The sequence below is a fragment of the Phragmites australis genome, chromosome 3 (assembly GCF_958298935.1).
Source record: "Phragmites australis chromosome 3, lpPhrAust1.1, whole genome shotgun sequence".
Classification (NCBI taxonomy): domain Eukaryota; kingdom Viridiplantae; phylum Streptophyta; class Magnoliopsida; order Poales; family Poaceae; genus Phragmites; species Phragmites australis.
This window is the reverse complement of record NC_084923.1, coordinates 47333235-47359119: the sequence shown is the minus strand read 5'-3', so window position 1 is coordinate 47359119 and position 25885 is coordinate 47333235. Positions and strand designations below refer to the sequence as shown.

The window sequence follows — 25885 nt, the reverse complement described above, 5'->3', positions numbered from 1 at the left end:
ACAAGCATTCAATTCTCCAAAAAGAAACATGCATGCAAAGGGACTCAGAGACACGTACTGATGGAGTCATGGAGATGCAAATAAGAACGGAAGCGTCCAAATGGACGTCACCCATGCATGCTTACCACATGAACGTCTGAGAACGACGACATTTAGCATGGAGCACAGCAGAAGATGCGGAGGAATCACTGATGACGATGGTACCAGGAGAACTCCTGCAACCAGAATGTCAGTGCAGCGCAGAGGGCTATTAGCCGGGACATCCAGGGGACACGCATGGCTGCACGAGAAATTCAGGCAGATGCATGACAGCGAAATGTAACTATCACCGTAACGTTCCCCGGTAAAGATGAAAACAGAGCACCAGAGCGCAATAGTAAAAGTTCCCTTGCAACTGACGGTGAATGCTTCAACTACGGACAACGTGCATCAGACCCACCCACATAGTAGATGCGAACCAGACAGCAGGGAGACAATAAAACATACGTATCATGCATACAGGTCATGAAATTTCAGAGCTGGGGAAGACAACCAATTCACAGCCTAGCATCCCTTCAGACCAAGACACAGGATGTACTGAATTCATGGAGCTGTCACTCACTATTCCACCTTTCCAGTACCATGAATTGATGGCAGATCATGGAAACATAATTTCACGAGCAAAATGAGCATGCATTCAGTACACAGGCAATGTAGATGTATACAGATGGATGCAGAGCAATAGAAGGGTCATTTTACATCAGGTTAGATCATACAAAATCATCAACTTGCTCAGGCACCACACATGCTGTGTTTTTCCTTTCCAAACTAAGCAGGCTGAAAGTCAAACTTTGTTCGGAATCTCAGTTTCCGCCCCACTATTCACGCACTTCAGAATATTCATGCCTGTTAAGATAGAGAAGTAGCACCATGAGACTGCATATATTGATTGATAGCATCAAGTACAAGTGACATTTCATCGCTAAAACTGTTTGGATATGGCAGACAAACGGGTACAAAAAAACAACTGGACATTGCACCCAATGAAACATCCAATTTCCAGCCACACAAACATCATGTGACAAGATTTTCCTTTCTATCATCTTGAAAAGAAAATGCCCAAGTTGTTGATATTTTATTACAACTACTGTTTATACGGATCTCCCCTTCTGATCAATGAATACATACAACCTGAGTACACATCCTTAGGAGTGGACACACAACAGATAAAGTTCAATAGTTTGGACATTCGACGAACAAGATACAGATTTCACAGAAGCATCCCAAGGGACCATAAGTATAACAGTATACTTTATGATTTATGCAGAAGTAGATATTCTGGTGATGGTGAGATAAATGAACTTGGATCTCATCGAGAAGTTTGAGAAAACAGGACGGATGCAAATTTTAGAAACAATCCATCATCTGTTTTGTCAAATATGACCTCATTAAAAAGATACATAACAAAAGTCTGGTGTGGATGCAGAGTTATACCAGCTTCTTTTTCTTCTTATGCCTCCTTTTGCGACGTGGTTTATGAGCATCAGAATTTGAACTCAGATTGCTGTTATGATCTCCAGGATGATTCGGTACTCTTCTATTTTTGAATGAGTCACCACTTGTGCTGTTTGAAGTATTGCTCGAGCTGGATATCACATGTTTATCTGCAGATCTAGCTCTATTTGGTGCTAAGGAGCGAGGTGGTGGCATAAGAGCTCGAGCATCTCTCTGATGCTGCAAAACATAATAGGTGGGGTTAAATACAAGGAAACAAAAACTGCAACAGCTTGCAAAAACTCAGAAGAAACTTGAAACACTAATATAAAAGTACCTGGTTCTTTTCATCACTTGACATGCCAGATGCTGCCCTACCTGAAGCACAGGAAGCTGGTTCTCTGCAGAAAATTAGTACTAGTAACATTAGCACGCTGAGTCAAAAAAGAAAGAAAGAAAAAACGTTTGAACAGCAGTTGTAATTCTCTTGCAACACCAGAGCATAAAAGTGGTTCGATTTCACTTTTTATAAATAAGTAATAGCATGTTGCATGATATATCAGAGGGAACCTTAAAAACATGTAGAATAGCCAAGATCTGTGGTTTGTGAGTCATACTTAGCACTTTTGTCAGTCCACTCATCATCAGCCTCCTCATCACTTGAACTTCCAGACATAAAGAAGTCATCATCACTCACATCCAAGGTATCATCGTCGCTTGCTGTCTCTGTTGATGACCAAGAATAAAGTTGAGTACTTAAGATAGATAGTAGATATCCAGTCAAAAAGGCAGTATGAATTTCAAAGGTCATCAAGAGAAACAGTAAAAAAAACATGCACCTTCTAAATCTTTTCCGTTCGCTGCAGCAGCCATGAGATTTTCTTTGACCTGTTTACGCCACTTACTCCTCTTCTCAACAATATCCGGGTTATTCCCTCCGGTGAATAACGAGACATATTTCTCATTCTTTGGGAAAAACTACACACAAGAAAAGATATATAACCTTTAGCTGAAAATTCAAGCAGGTTCACATAAATAATGGTAGCTCAGATACTCCAATCTAATGCCAAGAGAATGATTCAGCAAGCAAAAGAAAGTTGTAGTGATCCTAATATCATCAGGGGAGTACTGCAGTGAGCTTACTCTAACGTATTCAAGGTCTTCTCGTAATTTTGACAGCTTATTGCTGGCATCATCAACATTTGAACGTTGCTGCTTCTCAAGGCGCCTTATCATCCTCTCAATCTTTCGCCTCTCTTGTAGTTTGAACAACACCAAGAAAATGTTAAGTACAGGCAGGCAAGTACAGACAGGTAGAGAAAGGGCACAAGTGATAACAGACCAAAGAATTTTATCTTTCTGTCTCTCAACTGTACTGTACGTTGAACAGCCAGTTCATTCTGAAGCTCTTGCTGCCTCTTCAGTTCTTCCAATTTCTTCTCTTGAGCAACTCTGATGTCATTAGGAAGGTCCTGAAAATTCAAATAGACAGCATTAACATCTTGTCAACATGGCTGAAAGAAAAGGGGTCTAAGGTTCATGTCTGTAGTCGGAACTCAGAAGAACAGAGAAAAATCTCAATTCATGAAAATCCTAAAGTGCTAAAACCTGTTCTGCAAAATGGCAACAATTACAAGAGGACCCAACAAATGTATAGCTCCTAAACATCATCACTTTGGGAAAAAATTGAGCATACAAACTTAAGGTGGGGTTAGCTTCACAATTGCTGTGCTCGTTAAAGCACAACAGGACAATCACCATGCCAAGGAAGGGCAGACAGCATTATTTTTTCCCCCTTGATTTCAACAGAGTACAGGTCCTCCTGTTTGTAGGCAGACTGCACCTGACCGAGTAGGCCTCTAGAAAACTATAATTCTATCTGGACTCATAACTCATTACTTGAATAACTCATCTAGCCTTTTGTACTCCAGCTCGAACATGACATGTGGCTCTTTTGTCTTAAATAACTACTTACTACCCTAAGAGAACTAATATTCCACCCGAACTCCGACTAAAATGTGAATGAACATGATACATGCTTACCACTATGCTGCTGCTGCTATTTCCATGATGTTCCTGCTATCAGTGCCTTTCTCCACAATACTACAGATGGTTCAAGGTTTGGTGTATTATTTTTTTCCTCAGGAACGGCAAATCCAGAAAGCCTATCAGACCAGTTTCTCACAAATAAGTGGACAGTACTATAGACGTCATGCATCACCCATGCACAAGCAATTGTGAATAGGATTGAAATTCATGGACACACTACCTTTCTCCTTATATATGGCCACACAAGAAACCCAACTGACCTTGATTTAGAATAGTGCACAACATGAATAAGCACAATCCTCTTTGGATAGAAGGGACTTGTACAATCGGTTGCCATCTTAGTCCTGCTTATTTCCAATCTAAGTAAGGGTTTGGCTACAATTGTATGTTACCAATGCTAGGATAACCGATATATACCATTGAACAATCCCCACTTCTCCTTCGGCAAGAAGGAATGCAGACCTAACATTTTCTGATCTATCAAGTTCGGTCTGCATACTTAACATCGCATATGTTGTTTTTTCAAACAATATTTGACATTAACGTTGTGAATAGCATCTATGCAAGCTACCTGAATGAGCAGTAATCCAGTTACACCATGAACTACTCTACTGAGTCGAATGCAACGAATGGAGATCTCAGCTGAACCATCAATAAACCCTACCCTAGCACCAATGAACTAACATTCGTAATTGAGTAATTCATCATCGCAGCCAAACTACTCTGCTTAAAGTCCAAGCTATTAGTGACGTAGGCTCCCAAACAAACGCCCACCGCTCCACACGCCACGGCTAAACCCTATCCATGGGGACAGAACAACGAGCAGCGACAGGGTACCTTGCGGAGGAAGCGCTCGGTGGAGCGGATCTGGTTCTTGAGGGTGGCGGTCTTGGAGGCGGCGGTCCGCTTGCGCTTGCGGTCGGCTGCGGCAGCGGAGGCCGAGGACTTGGGGCGGCGGACGGCGGCGCCGCGGCGAGGGTAGCCGCCGCGCGCCATCGCCGGAACCCTAGGCGGAGGCATGGGAGGGGGAGGGTTGCTTCTTCCGCGTCTACGCGGCGGGAGTTTGGATTGGGCCGGGTGGCGTCGGCTTCGCGCGTTTCGCTTTCCACTTCGAGCTGGGAATTGCCAGTGCCCGCCCAATTGGAATGCACGGCCTGCCTGCCTGCCTGCATATTTAATGCACCCGCGGTAATAAATGGGGATGGTTTCCTCAAAATTTATGAAAGTTGTTGCGCAAAAAAATTGTGAAATTTTTCAAACGTCCAATCGTGAACAGCGATGTTTTGGACATAAGTGTGGTTTTCGAAACGAAACTCGCAACTTGTTTATAAAAAATGGAAGAGAGCCGCCCTGCTTCATTTAAATATTTAAATAAAAGAAAATCACCAAAATAAAAAGGAAGTCACTCGACGTTTGATTTTCCACGCAAATAATTCATTTTTAGCAAAATGATCTCACTCCACCTATGCTGCATTCACCCCCCCCCCCCCATTGAAAAATGGAATTAGATGACGTGGGACGGTGGGAGTATTGCTACATGGCCTATCGACTCTGATCCAGAGGTGTTCAAATGGGTGGCCCGATCCAACCCATCTATGATTGCGATATGGCCCATTAGGCACGGCCTACCTAGGTATGATTGGGAGATTATGCCGTGCCGGCTCACGGGCCAGGTTGCAGCCCAGTCTTGACCCACTGGACGATCATGTCATGACTTGCAGCCCACGGCACATTCAGCCTAGTGCGTCGTCACGGCTTGTCTAGCCCTTTTCGCCTGTGAGGCACGAAATATATCATAAAAATCAGAGAAAAGTAAAAAGTACACAAAATATAGAAAATATGCAAAGATCTGATATTGAAATTAAATAATAAGGTTTATTAATGTTTTGTCTGAAACAATCGAGACTAATGTGCCTGAAATAATGAGCTTTATTAACGACTGGGCTAATCATGCCTAATGGGCCCTGCCATGACTAGACCGACCTAAGCCTTTGTGATATACTAGCCTAGGCATGATCGGGGCTGGGCCGTGCTGTGTTTGAGCCATGCCAACAATATTGGGCTTTGGTCAGCCCATTTGGCCACCTCTAATCGGGCCTGTATCTTAAAAATATGTGAAAATGAAGGGTTTACAATGTTGCTCCTTGGCGTTTGCTCAATCCGCCAGACAAAACCACAGCAAACATTACGAGGATTCTCACTCTGACACTTATTTCCGAACCTCAGTCACCTCGTAATTTTACACCGAGCCATCTTAACGAATGTTAGAAACTCACCACTCACCATAACCTCATCAACGCGATGCATGAACACTGCACAAGTCCACAACCATTTCGTCCTTTTCTATGCACTACACTATGCAGCAGAGAAACAATGAAAACCATTTACCATGAGCGGTTTCAGTTTTCCACCCCCTACCTACCTTCCAGTTCCAAGTCAGGAATGGATCCAGCAGTTTCAGTCCTTCAGAGACCATCATGGGAACATTCTGTCAAATGAAGTGAGAAACAAGACGATGGTATGTCGTGAGACAGTTGCATCACCGCCACTAGCAGAGCAGGACATTACAAAAACAGCAGCAACTCCAGGCGCATTTTTGTAAGAAACGAGAGAGCTCCAGGGAACGAGAGATCGCAACGCACTTTCTGTATTGATCATAGGTGTGTTTATATACATGTACACAAGCTAACTACCTCTCCTATATGCTAGGCTAGTGGAGCAGTATAAGCGGATCACTAAGGACCAGGTATACAAGCATGCCGTGCATGCGGTAACGGTTGCTTACACCCCGTCGCAGTCTGAGCGTCGCCGGAGATGCACAGGCTGGATCAAAATTCTTCAAATGTCACCGTTGGCAGGCCTTTGGTCATGACATCGGCGAACTGAAGACTTGTCGGAACATGTAGAACACGTAGCTCGCCGAGCGCAACTTTCTCGCGGACGAAATGTATGTCGAGCTCGATGTGCTTTTGTGCGGCGGTGATGAACTGGGTTGGCGGAGAGGTATACGGCTGACACGTTATCGCAGTAGACAATGGTCGCCTTGTCGACTGGTGAGTGAAGCTCTTGTAGTAGTTGCCGGAGCCAACAACACTCGGCCGCGGCGTTCGCCACGGCGCGGTACTCAGCCTCCGCGCTGGACCGTGAAACCGTGGGCTGCCGTTTCGATGACCATGATACGAGCGCGTTCCCGAGGAAGACGTAATAGCCCGATGCCGATCGTTGTGTGTCGGGGCAGCCAGCCCAGTCTGCGTCGGAGTAGGCGACGATGTCAGCTGAAGGCGAGCCGGCGATGGTAAGGCCGTGATCAGTTGTCCCACGGACGTAGCGCAGCACCCGTTTGAGCATGGCCAAGTGGCTGTCTCGTGGGTCATGCATGTGTAGACAAAGCTGCTGCACGGCGTATGCAAGGTCCGGCCGTGTCAGGGTCAGGTACTGTAATGCGCCAGCCAGGATTCTGTACGAGGACGGATCGGAGATCGCGACACCATTGGAGGCAGACAACTTCGGCTTGGTCTCGACAGGAGTCGTAGTAGCCGAGCACTGAGACATGCCTGCTTGGTCCAGTATCTCTTCCGCGTATTGCGATTGGGACAGGAAGAAGCCTGAGGACGATCGAGTGACCTGTACGCCAAGAAAATGGTGCAGGGGCCCAAGGTCCTTCATTGCGAATTCGGAAGTGAGTTGAGTCACCACCGAATGGAGCAGTGAAGTTGTGGACGCAGTAAGCACGATGTCGTCGACGTAGAGCAAAAGGTAGGCCTTGTCGTCGCCGCGTCGTAGGAGGAAGAGGGAGGAGTCTGAGCGTGTCGCCGTGAAGCCGTGCTTGCAGATGAAGTTGTGGAAGTGAGAGAACCATGCCCGGGGCGCCTGTTTTAATCCGTAGAGGGATTTCTGCAGGAGACAGACATAGTCCGGGTGTGCACTGTCGACGAAGCCAGCCAGTTGGGCGCAGAAGACCTGCTCGGGAAGCTCGCTGTGAAGAAAGGCGTTTTTCACATCGAGCTGGTGCACAGGCCAGTTGCGTGAGGCAGCGAGGGCGAGGACGGTGCGGACGGTGCCTGGCTTGACCACATGACTAAATGTCTGGTCGTAGTCGAGACCGGGACGCTGAGAGAATCCGCGCACGACCCACCGTGCTTTGTAGCAAGCGAGAGAGCCATCAGCGTTGAACTTGTGGCGGAAGATCCACTTTTTAGAGACGACAGGTGTACCAGGCGAATGGGGAACGAGCTCCCAGGTCCGGTTTGAGAGTAGTGCATCGTACTCATCCTGCATCGCGGCAAGCCAATTGGCATCACAGAGAGCAGCATGAACGGAGGAGGGTATAGGAGAGATGTCAGTGGTCGTAGCGACCGTGGCGTAGCGCGGATTTGGTTTAACAATGCCGTGCTTACGACGAGTGATCATCGGATGCGATGTGCGATGAGGTGAAGGTGCTCGTGGATGATGGGTTGAGCGAGGAGGAGGGGAGGAGCTGCGACGTAGCGTGAGGTCCGGCGTAGCGCTGGGAGGGGAGTGAATGGCGGAGCTGGAGGGCCCAGCAGGAGATGCTAGCGTCTGTTGAGGTGGAGGCGGCGCAATCTGAGGTGAGTGGTGCGATTGTTGCGCGGAGCGCGGAACCGAGCCTGGAGAGAATGAGTCATGCGTAGCTGGGTCCGTTAGACGAGGGGGTTGCATGCATGGTGGGTCCGCATTGCATGCATGCATGCATGTCATTTGGCGCGACGGGAAAAGAGGACGCCGGGAGTGCTGCTGGTGCGGGGCGCATGGAGGAAGGCGGAAGCTGCGGATCGGTGGGATAGGAGGAGATCTGGCAAAACAGAAAGATTGTTTCATCGAGGTAAACATTGCGAGAGATGATGATCCTCCGGGTGGTGAGATCGTAACAGCGATAACCTCGGTGCTCGGGAGGATAGCCAAGGAAGATGCAAGCAGTTGAGCGTGGAGCCAACTTGTGAGGCGCAGTGGAGGAGGTATTAGGATAACACAAGCAACCGAAAACGCAAAGGAGGCTGAAATCTGGTTGGATTTTGAAGAGAAGCTCGTAGGGAGTGGAGAGTTTCTTGGGTTTGTAGGGGCGTCGGTTTAGGAGATACGTGGAGGTAGATAAGGCCTCCGCCCAAAACGAGGGGGGCATGGACACATGAAATAACAAAGCGCGAGTGCCGTCGTTTAAGGTCCGAAGAATGCGCTCTGCCTTGCCGTTTTGAGGTGAAGAATATGGACAAGAGAGACGAAGGACTATGCCGTGGGAGGAATAGAATTGGCGAAGTGTGGAGTTGTCAAATTCCCTACCATTATCTGTTTGCAAGGAAAGAATGGGGCGAAAGAATTGGGTATTGACGTAGGCATGGAACTCAATAAGTTTGGATGCGACGTCAGATTTTCGACGAAGTGGAAAGGTCCAAACATAATGAGTAAAATCATCAAGCAGGGCAAGATAATATTGGTAGCCAGATATACTGAGAACAGGGGATGTCCATACATCACAATGAATTATTTGAAATGGGGATTGAGAAATAGAGGTAGATGTGTGGTACGGTAGGCGAACATGTTTGCCAATACGACATGCATGACAAGTACTGGACACATCTTTATTGCATTGAGAAGGAAAACTACGTAATGACTGAAGAAATGCTTCTCGTCCTGGATGTCTGAGGCGTTGATGCCAGAGATCAGCAATGGTGGAGGAGAGATAGGCGGTTGTCGGTGGAGTGGAGCAAACGGGATAGAGGTCACTGGTGCTGTCACTGCGGAGAATCACCATGCTGGTTCGCCGATCCTTGATAGAAAAACCACGATCATCAAATTCAATGGTAATAGGGTTATCACGGGTGAGAGCACGGACAGAGACAAGATTTTTGACAAGTGACGGAGAAACAAGAATGTTATGGAGGTGCAAAGGAGAGGATGAGGTAGGCAGAATGGAAGAACTAGTATGTGTAATGGGCAAAGCGGAACCATCGCCAATGATGATCCGAGAAGAGGAGGTGTAGGGAGAGAGGGATGAGAGAGTACCAGAGGACGACGTCATATGAGAGGAGGCGCCGGTGTCCATAAACCAGTCTCCACCGCCGTCGGAGGAGTATGGCTGGACGGAGAGGTTGGACAGTGCCGCAAGGAGTTGCGGATCGAGCTGCGTCGATGGCGAAGAAGATCCGGCAGCCTGCTGCGCGACGTGGGCATGTGGCGTCGAATCGGCGGGTCGCGGACCGAGAATGCCAGCGCCAGCTGGAGTAGGCGCGGACACAGGCATGGGCAGCGGCCAAGCCTGGACCATACCGGTCCAGGGGTTGAATCCTGGCCAGAATGGGGGCGGTGTCGGGGCGACGTGCTGGCCGCCGGCGTCGAACGAAGATGCCGACGAGGCCTGCTTCTGCTTCTGCTTCTTCTGGGACCCTTTGGCTTTCTTGGAGGCTGAGGCGCCTGGGCGGGCGTTGCTGGGGAAGGTGCCGGGAAAGCCAGTGGGAGCCTGGGTCGCAGGTGGACGCGCACCGACGTGAGCCTGGGCGAACAAAGCCGCCACGGCCTGCGTCTTGGCGGACTCGGCGAGACGTTGCTCCTCAAGCATGAGGAAGGAGCGTGTCTTCAGGAAGGATGGTGGGCGACGACGCTGCATGAGATGAGGGATCGCATTGTGCAGCCGAGGGTTGAGGCCGTGGAGGATCGTGTAGATGAGATCCTTGTCGGCGACCGGGGCGCCGAGATCGGCAAGAGTTTCCGCCTTCTCCTTGAGGCGAGAGCAGTACTCTAGAACGGTGAGATCACCCTGCTGGAAGTTGCGGAACTCGACGCTAAGGTAGACGGCACGAGTGTCCTTGTTGTCGCGGAAGACGCGGCGGATGGAGCGCCAGAGGGAATAGGCGGTGTCGTTGTCGCCGAAGACCGTGCGGAGCAGAGCCGGGGAGACGCGGTTGTAGAACCAGCCTACGATCGCGAAGTCGTTTTGGACCCAGTCCGAGTCTCCTTTCGCCGGCGAGCCATCGACGTGGTCGCGTAGACCGAACTCGCCGAAGAGAGCGCTGAAGTAGCGGCACCACGGGCGGTAGTTCGAGGCGTCGACGTCGAGGACGATGGGGACGCGCGAGGTGATGTGGGTGCTGTGGACAAGAGAGGGTGGAGCGGGTGTGGTGTGGACCTGGAGGCCGACGGCTGCGCGAGGGGAGCCGGAGTCGGAGGAGCTGGAAGAGGAATCAAAGGCGGAGGAGGAGTTCATGGTGGCAGCGGAAGAATTTGGGGATCGTGGAGCGTCTGGTACCATGTAAGACACGAGAGAGCTCCAGGGGACGAGAGATCGCAACGCACTTTCTGTATTGATCATAGGTGTGTTTATATACATGTACACAAGCTAACTACATCTCCTATATGCTAGGCTAGTGGAGCAGTATAAGCGGATCACTAAGGACCAAGTATACAAGCATGCAGTGCATGCGGTAACGGTTGCTTACAATTTTGAGCTGTCTTAAGCATGGAGCAACATCAGGTGCTGCAGAATGATGTAATACCAGCATCAGGTTTAACACACAGGCACACCAAAGAAATGTACAACTTCTATGAACCACCATATGCAATTACGTGTGAAGTGAAAGAACGAATGCTAAGTGATTTACATAAAATATATTTTCATGTGTCAAGCTATTCCACAGAAGTCTCACAGTATATTAGGCAGCCAAATTATGAACATATGATATTACCGACTATTCCATAGATAAACACAAAATAAGTTGGGAGAAAGGATTGTAGTATAACATCACAGAGATAACAAAAAGTGCTATACCAGAAACAGTGATCAACAGGAATTGGCTGCAAACAGATGGCAGCAAAGGCCGACATGAGGGCAACACTCTTCCTTGAAAACCAACATTTCAAAACTAGTAAAGATAAAAGGGAGGCAGTATCTTTCTTTAGTAAAAGGGCTCACAGATAGCAGAGGCAATTCCACCAAAGAACTTTTTTAAAATCAAGCGAAGGATAAAGTGCTTTGTGGACATTTCACCAGCTATTGAGGGTCATGTAGTCATTAATAAAGCTCATGAACAATTGACAACAAACAAGTCAGTGAACTATTTACAGTATCATGAAACAAATCATTAAGTGGTGCAATCAATCATTTGCCCAGATTATGCCATTACAGGAAGTGAAAGGGCAATAACAGCTGTTGTCCACAAATAAGTAGGCAAAACAATAATGGGGCAGACGATAATTCATCACAGATAATGTCGACTACTTCTAAGATTAATTTCATCCCAACTTTATATGGAAGTTCTTATCAAGAGTGTATCCTAACAGGGATAAAGTAACACCCGCAGATAGCAGACCCACTAGCAAGCTGATGACCCACTAGCAAGCTGATTTAACGCATGCTCAGCCTCCATTGACCAAAGCCTCCGCCCTCCACTTTGGAAAAATGGAGAAGAGCGAACATCACCATCAACACCATCTTCCATTTCATATTGTATTCAAATTTTGTCAACCATTTGTGCAGGCCGTAGACACAATCATACATCAATCCCTTTTGATTAGTCCATACACCCACTACCGAAAAAGCAGTCCCCACCACAAAGTGTATGGCTAGTTCACTACAGACCCGGAAAGAAACATTATGAGAGCACGCCTGACTCTTTAGTAGCTCTCTCCATCACTCACACTCATAGGAGCATTGAAAGATGCAGGAGCATGAGCAGGTTATTGCTTGCCATATCCTTGCAATGAAAGCACCTTTGAACAAAAGATGGAAAGGGAGAAGGTGACATCATATACCATTGGTGCAACATCAGTGGAGAGGATCTTTTAGGTCTTTTCCTGCCTCCTTGTTAGTGAATCAAAACCAGCAGTTTTATCTTACACTTTGACAGGTTGACGCCCGCTAGTAGTTGTAAGGACGCATGTTACAATTGCTGTTACTATACTAGGAAGGAGTGTTGGGTTCTGGCTTCACTGGTTGGCCATCCTGTGAATGTTGTGTGTCATAGATTGCCATGGCAAGCGAGATTGGCATCATGCAGAGTGCTTTGGATTGGAGAAACTGCATAGCTGCTCCAATGTCTTCTTCCATCAGCTTTGCGACCTGTCTTTCTGTGCCATCTGTTGACCATTTTTCCCAAATCTGCTGTTTGCTCCCACTATCACTTGCTTCCCCCTAACGAAAATAAAGCAAGATCCAGTTCAACAACCAAAAGATATGACGATATAGAGATGGAAAAGGACTATCAAATTGATTTTTTAAGTCAAGGCACGATCACTCAAGAAACAAATAAGGCGCAATATATTATAGCCATCATAGAGCTAATGCTGGCGATATATGAGGCTTCAGAAATTGGGCTTTGAAGCAGGCTATATGCCTATGATGAAGCATACTGATAAATAAACTAGATGAAACAGAGACAATGATAACATATCTAGAAAGCATGGATGAAATGCTTCATCTGGCTAGTGTAGACTAGTAAAGATGACCAATTAATTTGTTTAAACTGTAGAGCTACAGTGATTGACACTGAGAGCAAGACATGCAAACAGTCCGTACTGACATAGAAAAACATATCATACAGAATGGAAACAAGTTGATGAATGGGCGCTGCCTTTCAAAACTAATGCCTAGGAAAAAGTAAGTGAGAAACTGGAACAAGAGAAATATAGATGTTGATGACAAATTTATGGAGGCCTTTAGGAATCGGAACTGGAATGATTCTTGCAAATTGTGCCAGATATGCATATTGTATCCTAACAAGACATATAACATAATTGAACCAAACCTGCTTTTAGTTGCAATTCTAATCATTATCAATTATCAATACGAAAACCAAGACCAGATTTTGAGTTTGAACATCAGGCTAAAGTACAAAGTTATGTGTTCCCAATGAGCTGAAAGTCAGCAGCTTCCACAAAATGAAAAAAAAAAAAATGAGCAAAGTGACAACAGGTAAGAAAAAAATCTTTCAAGAATTATAATTATGGTTTTACAAAATCACACAAAAAAACTGGTTTACGGTTTTACCAGCAACTGTGGTGAAACGATACTGCTTGTTTTTGATAGAACACAGCAAAAACTCAAGAGCAATTTGAGCTAACTGAAAGTCCTATATTATTACTTAAATTGCAGTAAAACTGAACTTAACAGAAGGTCATAATGCATAATTCTACATTAGTCACAGGTTTACCTTAACTGAAAGTGGAATATCAGCAACCAGTTGTGCAACAGCACCAGCACCGCCCAGTCTGCTCATGCTTAAAACCTAACAATACAGAATCAAGGTCCATCAATAACTGGTTCTTTACGCTTCATAGATAATAGCGAAATGAACTTTACCTTAACTTGAAGCCTCAGAAACTTCACATAATCGAGGATCTCATCTAGCATAACTGCCCTATCTGTCTGCATAGTATACAAGGATATATCATATCAGAATTTCTTCTAGCTGTCATCATCTGATGTTGCAAGGTGACTGGAACTATGGATATGATTATTACAAAATCATGTATTGTATATTATCCTAAGGATATATGCTTGCTTTCTGAAAAGGAAAGGCATACTACGCTCACATAGCATAGTTCTCAATGAGATAACAATAAGTTATTTTAAAAGCACAGAGAGTTATTTGTCGAAACAATGAGAAGCACAGAAATAATCTATTATTATGAGCACATCATGGCACTGGACCACTTGTTGAAATTCTGTCAATGGCAGGCATGTGAACCCTAGAAGTTTTTTACCTTTATAATAACATCTACAAGTATAATAACATTATTACCTTGTTTGTATTGGGGACCAATTCCTGTAGAGCCCTCATCCTTTCTGCTATTTTCTCTCTTCTTAGCTGCAGTAGAACAAATATGGTTCAAAATATTGTTGAATAAGCGGTTCAAAGGATTGTAAAAGCAAAAATGAAAAGTGAGAAAATATAGCTTAAACTAAGGGGGGAATCCATGAGCACGATAAAATAGCAGCACACACAATTCCACAGCTACTAGAAACATGTTACTGAAGTTCAAAGCAAGCAGCCTAACTTAAAGCATTAATATTCTGTAGCTAAATAGTAAGTACACAATATTCACAACACGCTTGGAACATGACATATGAATCATTGAAATACTAGTATAATACAATGACATGGCCATAGTGAGACTTAAAAACGCCATAGACCTCCGCCAAACGGTAACCCGTCATCTAGCTAACGCAACAGCCCTCTTAAAACATGCTATTACTAATTGCTTGCACCGAAAGAGAATGTTTAACAACACAGCCTCTTCAGTACCAATTAGAAGCCGATTGCTCAGTCACAACGTGCAACGCAAGACACAGGACCAATGATTGCTTGTGCATGTCGAGCAAACGCGGCTTAAGGCCAGCTATCCAAGAATTATAAACCATAAAAAACAGCGCACCAAAATATAACCCTTAATCCCCTTACAAATGGCGGGGTTATGATTTATGCTGCTCGCAGATCACAACAACAAAATATTTCTGAAACCGAATGCCCAAGCCATACGATTCAAGTGCAGAGAGATCGTTTCGTTACCCTCTCCGCGATGCTGTGGGGGTCCGTTGCCTGCCCACGCCGCGCCCGAACCTTCGGCCTCGGAGCCGGTGGCTGCGGTCCAACCCCTGCCCCGCCCTGCTTCGTCTGCTGCGCGTGGAACACCTAAAACCCACCAGAACACACCCAAAAATGGCACAATTAGTAACAACCCTGCAAATTCGTCACCACTCACCAGAACACGCATAAATTGTACACCTGCGCTGCGGAATGCGTAGTACCTGGGCAGGCGGGCTGGGGCGGAGGTGCGTCGGCTGCACGCCGCCGCCGCCGCCAAACACCGGCGGGAAGATCCCGGGAAGCTGCACGGCCTCCCGATCCTGCAGAGGCGAGCGAGGAAGCTTAGCACGCAGCGCACACACACACACGTTCGTTTGGTGCAGAATGCAAAGGCAAAAGCCAGAAAAAAAAAAGGGGAAAGCAGCGCTCACCGCCTTGCCACCGTCAGCGTCGCCGCCGAGGCGCTTCCCGCTCCCGGACGCCTCTGCCGCGGCGTCTAGTCTGAGCACGAGGGAGAAGGGCTGGTCCCCCGCGGACCGGCCACCCCCCGCGGCAGCGGCGGAGTAGGAGCCCCCGGCCATGGAGAAGAACTGGTCGAGGAAGTCGTCCTCCGGCCCCTGCGGCGGCGGCTGCCCGGCCATACCTCGCGACGAGAGGCTCGCCCCGCTCGCCTTCGACGGGAGCCGCCGAGCTGCTCGCTCTCCGGCTGCTACCGGCGGCACGGAACGGAAGTCGTTTGCTCGGCGAGAGTGCAGCGGCCAAGTGGGGATCGAGGAGTGGTGGCCTGGTGGGTGGGTCGCTCGCCTTTTATTCACTCTCGCGGTAGGATGGTGAACTGCATGGCCCCGATGGGCTCCACGTAGCAGAAATGGGTCCAGCCAGCGAAACGGTAACCGTCTGTGTGAATTTGTTTTGGTAACAGAAATTGAAGCCCAAAGTCCGAGATAGAGAGCTCAAGGCCCAGAAACATGCTGAAGTTTTATTTTAGGGAAAATTGTATATGTAAGATTTTATCTAGTAGTGAAGCAATCATAACCGAACTCTTTTTTTTTTATGAAGTTGCACACTTTTAGTAACTCTACACCATAACACTACATGCGTATGCAAAATCTCAGAGCCAAACGCCTATTAGTGCTCTGGCTTATGAGTGCTCTAAAAATCCACATGAACAAACTCCCGCTCGACTTCAGGCAGCTTCTCGAGCTCCTCCTGCAGCGATTCCCCTACGGTGTGCGCCTCTCGTAACCGCATATTTCTGAGAATTCGATGTCAACCTGAGGTGCCACAAGAGCAGATTATTTACTGTAAGATCAAGATCGCATCACACTGGTAGCAAGAGATCAAACCCTGCATTTTCTAACACAGTTTTGGACCAATTCACGATGGTACACGAACTGCTCCCGCGACCGTGGCCACTGCCCGTCAGCCACTCAGGTCCTCGCCGGAGTCCGCGCCCAAGACCTCCTTGCGCGCTGCGCCGTTGCCGCCCATCCACTCCACCTCCTCCCCCGTCTCGTTAGAGCCAACATGAATCGAACCACCGCGGTTGCGAAAGATAGATGGGCCTTCACAGAGGAAGCCCGACACCAAATAGCAGATCCTGGCCCCTAACTCGCCGCCGTACCACGTAACCTCAACGACGCAGACGCAAGGAGCCTAGCACAGAAAGGAATAAACATGGAGTCATATAACTCGCTGTCATCTAAAGGTGTGAAGATAATATCCTCGTGTGCGAGTAAGTCAGTAGATGCTTCAATTGATCCGCAGACGCCTAGTAAAATAACAGCAAAATCAGTAAGTTTTATGTACATCTAGCATCGTTGTGTATTCTTAAACTGCATATTGTTGAGATATTTGTCACAAATTTGCTATCAAGTTTAGAAATCAAATCTGACAAGAAGAATATGAGATGACGTTTCATCGCCCAGTCCTTTGTGTGAAGATCATGAGAAGTCCCCAAAATCGGACCAACAGAGGCTGCCAGAACTCCAAAAAGAGGGGGGGGGGGGGGGCGCAGATGGAGGGAAAGCTTCAAAATCTTCTCCGTTAGAATATGCCAAGGAACAATATGTTAAAAAGTTGGAGGGAAAAAAAGTAGGAGAAGGCAAACGGCATTACAAACTCACTAAAAAAAGGAATAAGAAATTGCAATAGCTTGCAGCAAATAAATCATCGTGCTCCTTCAACAGAATTTTATGAAAATATCTGCCAAATACAACCACTTCAACCATAGTTGTGTTAACCACATCAAAATCTTTCCAGAATTGGAATGATGTATAATCAAAACATGTATTGCCTACCTCAGGTTTAGTATCATGCAATAGTGCATGAAATAGATATTCACTTGGACAACGAGCTCCTTTTCAAATCATACAACAAATACTACTTTACCAGAAAGAAAGAGCATCTTATGTTCAAAAAATGAAGTCGACCAGGTTAAAAAAAACCCTAGCCTCGATGAAGCTAGAAACTAGATGATACATACTCCATTTAGAGAACAATGTCTTAACAAACAACTGGCGGCATAGTGCAAATCAAGGGGAAGTCCATGACCATGCTCATGCATGTACCCAAGGTTAAACATGGCCTGAACAGTAGACTGTGATTGAGCATGCATATATAATTCTGTGGTAAATTTTGTGCAGGTGCGTACTGACCTTCCTCATGTACACGATGTAGACTATGAAGATTCGGAAATATCAAATACAAAAGATCCATGCATACCTGGAACCCCCTATGCTAAGGCAACAGCCCCAAACAATAACCAGGTACGCAGGATAAGTGCCAAAATGGATATTCTTTTTGTTAACATTACATGAGCGATACCCAAAGAAATAAACTAAATACTGTTGTTTTGCAGGTGCAAACTATACTTACTGTGCGGAGGATTGAAGCGCACCTAAACGAACTTGATCGTCGAGTCCTTCATGACATCAATGAGATGTGCAGCAACATTGCAGAAACAAAAAGTAGTATCAGATATTTAAGGGAAAAAATGGATGAATTGATCAGCCTTGTTCAGGTACGCATATGATTAAAAAAAACTCAATGCAGCAGCTAAATTAGCTAATACCAGGCCTAACCAAAATATTGTCATGTCATGCAGGCTCAAAACAATAAGGTAAGCCCACGCACCTTCTCACAATAGGATCAGGTAAAACGTGTGCTATCTGACTGCAATGATGAATAATTTCTAGCATAAATACTTGTCACAATTAACAGCTGAAGGGGCACATACCAAATGATGAACAAGATGCAAGCATCGCCAAGCGGGTGCGAGGACCTTTTGAGAGGCTACCTATACCGGCATTTCGCAATCATGAATCATTTTTTTTACTACAATGTCCCAAAGACCACAAAGAAAATAAATTGAGAGGCTTACACACCAGAAAATATAACGATAAGTAATTCGTATTCAATTTGTTTCAATATACATTTTGTTTCAATATAAATTTTTGCCAACGTAGTCGACGGAAAAATTTGAAGAAGATATGCTAGACTTGATTAACTCTCTTCCAAGAGAAGAGGTTCTGGTGCACATCTATGATGTGACCATAATCAAGGTGGACATGGAAAGCATAGCAGATCCATATTTGGTGGATGGGTCATTAAAGTACGTGCAAGATTATGTAAGTATGTTTATTATAAAATTGCTGACTCTTTCAGGAACATATCAAAACTGACTAATTATCTTATGTCGAACATCAGATAATCGATGCATGAATACACATGTTTAAAGCTCAAAACAAAGACGACATGAGGGCTGACGGAAGGGTGTACATTGAAACAACCTTCTTGTGCCTACTTCTATATAGACCCGCGTACTACAAATACGAGATAAGAGGGCAAGAGAAAGAAGATCACAATCAATTTGGGATCAAGTACCTTAAATATGATATGGTAAAAATACATACCAGACCCATCTATTAGCTCGATGACATAACTATTGTTAAACATTTCTATGTTTGGTGTAGATTTTCCTACCGATAAACCGGAATCGTAACCATTGGTACCTTGCGGTGATCAACACCAAAAAATATGAGATTCAAGTGCTTGACTCTCTTGGAAAACCACGTCAAGAACGTAAAGAGCTGAAGTATACGGTAGAGCTATCACATCATTGTTTTCATGCGCAGAAGGTAAAGGTCTCGCTTGCACAGGGTGGGAGATGGATGACATCAAGTCAATCAATAATGGTTGAATAAAATTGGGAAACATCATTACCATCAGTATCCAACAAAAAACTTGATTTGCTTCTAGCCAGAGAAACGTAACGTTTTAAACATTTTTTTAGTGAATGCGTCCAACTATGCGAAGCAGATAAGGGGAGGAAGGATGCGACCTTGTAGAGCAGGGGGATGGCATCGTGCTGCTGGTAGAGTGCGACCTGGGAGACTTCTTCGGCGAGATAAGAGGGCAAGATGGGGCGCACCTGTGGTGCCGGATCCGCCGAAGGCGCACGATTGCGAGATCGGCCGGTCGGAGTCGACGACGTCCCGATCCGCGCAACACCAGGCCAAGGCCGCGCGCCCCCTGACCTCTTGGCCGTAAGGCGAGGGCGTGCAGGGTGAGGACGGCACGACGGACCGGGGCGGGACCGGCCTTCGGAGCATGTGGTTGCGCGGAGGAAGATGGGCCCTGGGGATCCAGCCGAACTCCATGGCTAGGCGGATCTGGATGCAAAGTGGAAATGAAGGCGGCCGGAGCGTGAGGAAGGAAAAGTGAGTTGAAAGGGACTGCGATTTTGCCGTCGGAATTTTGCTTACGGCGTAATGTAACATTTGCCCTTGGCCCACACAAACAATAATCATATGGTCCCACATGTCGTACACTCGTATGTAAATGCCAACGAGTATAAAACAAATATGCAAACCTTCATTCACTTCCTGATAATATAGCTTATAAAGGCGTGATAAAAATGACAACGGGTATAAAACAAATATGCAGACTTTTCATTCATGTCCCGATAATATAGCTTATAAAGGCACAATAAAATCATACGACATCACATGTTCCACCACTATAGGCTGTCAAAAAAGGTCTATTTGAACCGGACTCAGACTGAGCTCGGCTCGGGTTTCTATCAAACTCAAATTTGAGGTGACGAGCTCACTCAAGCTCGGCTCGTTGACAGGCCTACAACACAAGAAAGCTAACCAACTGAGCTACACTCATTTCGATGTGGACCATTTGATATAATCAATCAGATGGTGGAAAAAATGGTATGTGTACATTAATAGCAAGGAAGTAATAATATGAAAAGTGAGACCCGAATAGTTATACAGCTAGAGTTAGGTCATCCATTCAGCCCATCCAATCCTAACATTCGTGACCGTCAACTAGGGATGCGACGACAACTCGATTCATGCCGACTACTGCTATCACCATAACCTAGGAGTCGATTCGCATTGCATGACCTAACTCCCTCTCATTGGAAGTGTGACATAGGCAAAGACACAATTCATCGATGTCCAACAGTGGATATTTTCTGAACCATGACCCACCGCGCGACCAGGGCGAGGCTCACGCGACCAGAGCGAGTCTTGCGCGACCAGAGCGAGTCTTGCGCAACCAATCTCCTTACAATATTGCGTAATCCCATGACCAACCCTCACTGGTTGCAGGGCCGGCTTTACCTAACTCATCTAATCATATTTATTGTATCTACTCAAGTGTCTTCCTTCCATATGCACCTCCTCCAAACAAACAAAGTCTTGATCGGCGCAGATGGGTAGTTGGGAAGGAGCTGGGATGTTCCACGGATGGGATGGACGAGCAGGACCCTCAGAGCTAGTAGGCGCATTACATCCTCCGTAATGATGGTTTGGGTTAAAATATCTAGCTAAGCATGGGACTACTGATTGGGCCCATTTGTAAGTTCTCCTTCTCATTGTCTGCGATTAACTCTTGATATCGAGGTTGGATGGGATATGATCATCCTTGTTTTTAGGATGAGATGAATCAATTTTTTTTTTTTGGTTGGATGGATACGATGAGTCAGTTTTCTGTTTGGTTGGTGATATCAAAGTAATAGAATGAGCCAGTTTTCTATTTAGTTGGTGTGATTGGATGAGCTTAGTTGGAAATATTTTTATAAATTAGTATATCATATGAGAAGAATATTAGTAAATTTTTTAGAAATTTGAGACATTAAAAATTGCTAGAATTTATAAAAATAGGTTGTTTTGAAGAATTTTAATTATATTTTGGATCAGGATATTTGAATCAAACTATTTAAAATGGGTTGCTAGTGAGCTTTAGCCTGTTCAATTCCATGACTATTCTTTTTGCTTGGGAGCTTTGAAAGCACCATAACGACTGTGCATTCAACGGTGCTGCCCCAAAATGGATAGGGTGGTTTGAACAGTGGCAGAGGAATGCTCGCAATGGGTCACTGTCGGAGCTAAGGAGGCGCGAACGTACTGATTATAGGTGTGTTCGCCTTAAAACAACGAAGAATAATTAGCCGTAAATGCGATCATCGATGTGGACCATTTGATATAATCAGATGGTGCAAAAAAAAAATGATTTGTGTACACTAAATTGGTGCATGTCAACTCGTACTTATTTGATTAATAGCTCATCCATTCCTGATTCCGTCATTGGATAGAATATGTTATTTTTCTTTTTGGTTGATAGGATTAGAGTATATAGGATGATCTATTCATATTTATAGTACATCATATAAGGAGAATAGTAGTGAATTTTTTCAGATTTTAAGAAATTTATTTAAGTATTAAAAATTGCTAGAAGTTAAATAATTGGCTATTTAAGATAATTTTAATTTAATATTAACTTATAATTTTTAATCAAACTAATTAAAACAAATTATTAGTAAGCTCTAGTTTACTCCGATCCAAACGCCTCCTAGTTAAGAGTCTCAACAGCATCCGTTTATTTGTGTATACTTTTTGCCTCCTGGCCACACCATCCGATCCATCGATCCAAACGCCTCCTACTTGGAGTCTCACAGCATCCGTTTTAAACGTGGCTAGGCCTATACGGTTTCCACTCGGTACACGACATCGTGATCGACTCCTACACCTGGTACATGCATATGAAACGCATGCAGACGCCCAGGAACAGGACAAGCACCCCCAACTTCAACCGCATCTTCGAAGGTGACGCCGACGCCCAGTGAAGCCGACACGCGCGCACGGGACGATCTGCCGTAGACTTCACCTGCAGAGCAACAACAGCCGGCGGTATGAACCCCAACTGCGAGCCACCCATGAAGACCACGAAGACAAGGTCCACAAGGCAGACCAAGGTACGTTCTGCCAGATTTCATGGCAACCAGGTAGCATATTTTAGCTCATCTTTTGCGGAGTTTTGAAACAAAACTGAAATCTCTCGCACATTCTGTACAACGTATAATGACAAAATAAAATCGTCAATTCCCAGTTATGGTTCCAACCACTGCTCCCTGCAAGTTGTAAAAGATAAAAAAGAAGAAGATAAATCTCATAGACTATTGAGGTAAGAAGTTAGCCAAAACAACTTCAGAAGGCACACTGATATCATACCTTTCCGTCAGGTCGGTAACAAACTGCTGTTACCATGTCTCTAATATCCGCCCAATCCACAACACAGCATCTAGGAATATCCCATAGACGGATTTTGCCATCTATGGATCCACTGATGAAGCGATTCTCATCTCTGCGATTCTCATTGCAGAAGTAAATTGTGAGCTCAAATTCAGAAGTAAAATCGAAAACTTTTGAGGCAGCAATTTAAGATATCATAGGCCTACCAAAGTTGCTATGTGGAAAAACAGTGATGCAGTTTGTAGATCCAATTTCCCACAATCGAACAATTTTGTCTGTTGATGCTGACAGTAGATGCTACAACATAGCAAAGTTTAATCATCAGAGAGAAAAAGACAGATTAAAAACTTCAATCAATCCTAACAAATGGAAAAAAGAAACATATCTTTTAACTGACCTTATTTTTAGACCATGATAGATCCAGTATATCGCCCAAGTGCCCATAGAACTCATGCAATGGTTCCTCCGAGATTTGGAACATCGTTGTTGGAATCACAACACAAGCAGACTCCGAGGATTACTTCGTGCCCTTAACTTTGCCTTTCTTCTCATTGTCAACATCTACAGGAGCCAACCCACAATCAATTGAACTTACACAACTTGTCTCCAAAACTCCAAAATCAAATGATTGTCTACATAATGTGATATTCTAAAATTTTTGTGTGCCCAAGTTGAGTTTTCATGTTTCAAAAAGCGAAAACAGAGAAATTTATGTTTTGATACAGTTTCATGGCAAAACTGTGTTTACAGACAAAGGGCTATGATCTGCACCCATTAACTATTTCTAATTACTTGCTACTCTGTTTTCATTATGATAAACATGGAACATTGAAATGTGCACCCCATCAACTTGTCGCTCAATTCAAATCGTTCAGTGAGAATCAACTTGACGCAATAAAGGGATCGGGCTTCGATCAGTTATGTAAGGTTAAACCAATCGACATTCGGCGTAAAATGTGCAAGGACATTGCAGACACATTTGACCTCAAGACGGAAGAATTTGTGATTAGAGGAAACATGATAAAAATTTGACTTGAGGATGTAGAGCATATTCTTAGCTTGCCATCCAATAGGGACGAATTTACAGAAGATCCCAAGAGAAATATACCTCAACTCTATGAAATATATAAAGAGAAAGTTACAAATAATATCAGCTTTTCGGCATTAAAGGAATATTTCAGTGCTGACAAGGACTCTGATGAACACTTCTTATGGAGAACAGTGATATACATAATTGGTATTCTTTTATGCCCTACAACTCAACCTTATGTCCGGTCAAAGTATCTCGGACTAGTCGAGAATGTTAAAGATATAGAGAACGTAAACTGATGTAGCCTGACTCTACATAATTTGATATCGAGTATTAAAAAGTATACGGAGCGAAAAACCAATCTTGAGGGGAACCTATATCTGCTTCAGGTAAGCCCACACATATGCAAACATATACAAACTAATTGGCTTACACTACATGTTGTATTTTTTTATCGCCTGCAGGTATGATATTGGGAAAAGGTAAGTGTTCTTCATATTGACAGAACCATACGCCCATCTGGAGGCAAAAAACCACTCTCTCAGTACTGGGATGAGTCACGAGCACTCGGACGAGACAGAATTCAACGGATGCATGGATTTGGAGTAGGAAGGGTAACACGCTACACATATCTTGTATTCGAATTCATTTTGTCATCTATGTTGCTGCTAACAAATTTATCTTGGTACTTTCGGAACAAATTGTTGATGACATAACGCGACCACTCCCATACCCAGATCCATTTGACAATCACTAGTCACACAGAAGCAACGACGAGGTATGTGTTATTAATATCCTACAAGTACAAATAAAATATTGCCTCTTATCACCATGTCCAATGATGCAAGGATCACACCATGGCATGACAGTGGTTCTTCGACTAGAACAAAAGTTTGATGACGGCATGAAAATAATTCAACAAGTTCAACAAACATATGAATCGACATCAAGATGATCTGAATTGACACACAGACTGTTGACTAAATTCATAAAAGATTTTATAGTGAGTCCCTTCATGTTTTACTTCGAATTACTTGTATATGTATGTGCAACCATTCCTAATTCGTACATTAAAGAATTCATCATTGCAGGTTAGCAAACAACAAGAGACAGGCAACACCGACAAGCAACCAGCGCCGGACATGTTTGCAGACGACGAATTTGGTCTTAATCAAAACAAAGCACATGGGAAGAAAACTAACAACAAATCATCGCAAACAAAGGTATTGTCCTATCCCATCTTGTTAAAAACTATTTTTTTGCAGCAATATATACCAACAATACCTCTTATAGGCTACTCGCAAACGGAAGAAATAGCCAACAGACCCACACGATGCAAATCGATTAAGGTCTCCATCAAAAAGGCAACACAAACCAATACATGACAAGGATGGTGACTTTATTTACTATACCCAGAACAAGCCAACGTAGCCACTATACGTGCCAAAAGTATGACCAGTTTCAATTATATTAATTCCCTGCATAAGTTCAAAATCTAACTATTTTCCATCCTAACTTGCAGATGCTGATTTTAAGTGCATTGAATAAGATACTCCTACTATTGAATACATCAAGTCCTCGACAGATAATGAAAAATTGGTGCATATCAAAAATATTGTCATAACAAGAAATACTCTGGAAATTCTTTTTCACAAGGACAAATGGCTGGATGACCAAGTAACTAAACCTATATATATTATTCTTATGCAAATATTAACATATCATCTAAAGTGGATTGTTATTTGCGTATAGATCATGAATGCGTACATATACTGCCTAGACGATGGCAAACGGCTACAAGTTAGGGCCAATGGGAGGGCGTACCTTGTTGATACATATGCTGCACGTTTCCTAACTTACACTGACTCTGATAGAGAATGGATTGTCACAAGGATAAAAAAAGTATCACAAACATGATATGGTAACTGCAACCACCCTCCCTATTGATTCTGTACTGTTTCTACCAACAACAACTTACATCTTGCTTGCTACAGCTCTTTTTCCCAATGAATATCGACAAATCCCATTGGTACTTGTGCATTGTCAACGCCAGGCTACGTACCATTCAGATACTGGATTTATTGGGGCCTAACAAGTAGGTTGAACCTTAGTCACGGGAGACGAAATGTGTGAAATGGAATGAGCCGGGCCGGTTCTCACTATTCGGGCAGTCCATACATCCAACCTATGAATTTGCACAATATAACTACCATATCATTTCTTTTTTCTTAAAAAATACCCTTCTAATA

The 25885-nt window shown here is 44.7% G+C and overlaps 3 protein-coding genes across 5 annotated transcripts; all 3 read right to left on the bottom strand.

Moving 5' to 3' along the window:
- Window positions 1-635: 635 nt before the first annotated feature.
- Window positions 636-4675, bottom strand: LOC133913533 (rRNA-processing protein EFG1-like). The gene is made up of 8 exons (XM_062356707.1): window positions 4360-4675; window positions 2816-2945; window positions 2617-2729; window positions 2313-2451; window positions 2091-2199; window positions 1811-1874; window positions 1474-1713; window positions 636-885 (listed from the first exon to the last, which is right to left on the bottom strand). Exons 1-8 carry the CDS (start codon window positions 4540-4542, stop codon window positions 880-882), a joined length of 984 nt encoding a protein of 327 aa, XP_062212691.1. The 5' UTR covers window positions 4543-4675; the 3' UTR covers window positions 636-879.
- A 7274-nt stretch (window positions 4676-11949) lies between these two features.
- LOC133913530 (transcription factor UNE12-like) lies at window positions 11950-15856 on the bottom strand. Its single transcript, XM_062356703.1, has 7 exons — window positions 15491-15856; window positions 15281-15379; window positions 15042-15164; window positions 14274-14339; window positions 13832-13897; window positions 13683-13757; window positions 11950-12664 (listed from the first exon to the last, which is right to left on the bottom strand). The coding sequence occupies exons 1-7, from the start codon at window positions 15698-15700 to the stop codon at window positions 12434-12436; spliced, it is 870 nt and encodes a 289-aa protein (XP_062212687.1). The 5' UTR covers window positions 15701-15856; the 3' UTR covers window positions 11950-12433.
- Window positions 15857-16328: 472 nt separating this feature from the next.
- LOC133913531 (uncharacterized) lies at window positions 16329-19803 on the bottom strand. Of its 3 annotated transcripts, none has more exons than XM_062356704.1 (4): window positions 19402-19803; window positions 18298-18357; window positions 17937-17982; window positions 16329-16715 (listed from the first exon to the last, which is right to left on the bottom strand). In XM_062356704.1, exons 1-4 carry the CDS (start codon window positions 19718-19720, stop codon window positions 16667-16669), a joined length of 474 nt encoding a protein of 157 aa, XP_062212688.1. In that variant the 5' UTR covers window positions 19721-19803; the 3' UTR covers window positions 16329-16666. The 3 variants fall into 3 exon arrangements, with proteins under 3 accessions (XP_062212688.1, XP_062212689.1, XP_062212690.1); XM_062356705.1 differs by having other exon boundaries at window positions 19492-19803; XM_062356706.1 differs by lacking the exon at window positions 18298-18357 and having other exon boundaries at window positions 19492-19803.
- Between the last annotated feature and the right edge of the window lie 6082 nt (window positions 19804-25885).

What these genes read in the sequence shown, in the direction of transcription:
- LOC133913533 (XM_062356707.1), bottom strand. Translation starts at nt 4,542, where the DNA reads ATGCCTCCGCCTAGGGTTCCGGCGATGGCGCGCGGCGGCTACCCTCGC. An exon ending in TGGACTGACAAAAGTGCTAA is followed by an intron (nt 1,875 to 2,090) that starts GTATGACTCACA and finishes AATTTTCTGCAG; the next exon opens with AGAACCAGCTTCCTGTGCTT. An exon ending in CAAGTGATGAAAAGAACCAG is followed by an intron (nt 1,714 to 1,810) that starts GTACTTTTATAT and finishes TATGTTTTGCAG; the next exon opens with CATCAGAGAGATGCTCGAGC.
- LOC133913530 (XM_062356703.1), bottom strand. Translation starts at nt 15,700, where the DNA reads ATGGCCGGGCAGCCGCCGCCGCAGGGGCCGGAGGACGACTTCCTCGAC. An exon ending in GCCCCAGCCCGCCTGCCCAG is followed by an intron (nt 15,165 to 15,280) that starts GTACTACGCATT and finishes GGTGGGTTTTAG; the next exon opens with GTGTTCCACGCGCAGCAGAC. An exon ending in CCCACAGCATCGCGGAGAGG is followed by an intron (nt 14,340 to 15,041) that starts GTAACGAAACGA and finishes GTTCTACTGCAG; the next exon opens with CTAAGAAGAGAGAAAATAGC.
- LOC133913531 (XM_062356704.1), bottom strand. Translation starts at nt 19,720, where the DNA reads ATGGAGTTCGGCTGGATCCCCAGGGCCCATCTTCCTCCGCGCAACCAC. An exon ending in CCATCCCCCTGCTCTACAAG is followed by an intron (nt 18,358 to 19,401) that starts GTCGCATCCTTC and finishes ATGCCGGTATAG; the next exon opens with GTAGCCTCTCAAAAGGTCCT. An exon ending in TGCATCTTGTTCATCATTTG is followed by an intron (nt 17,983 to 18,297) that starts GTATGTGCCCCT and finishes GATGTCATGAAG; the next exon opens with GACTCGACGATCAAGTTCGT.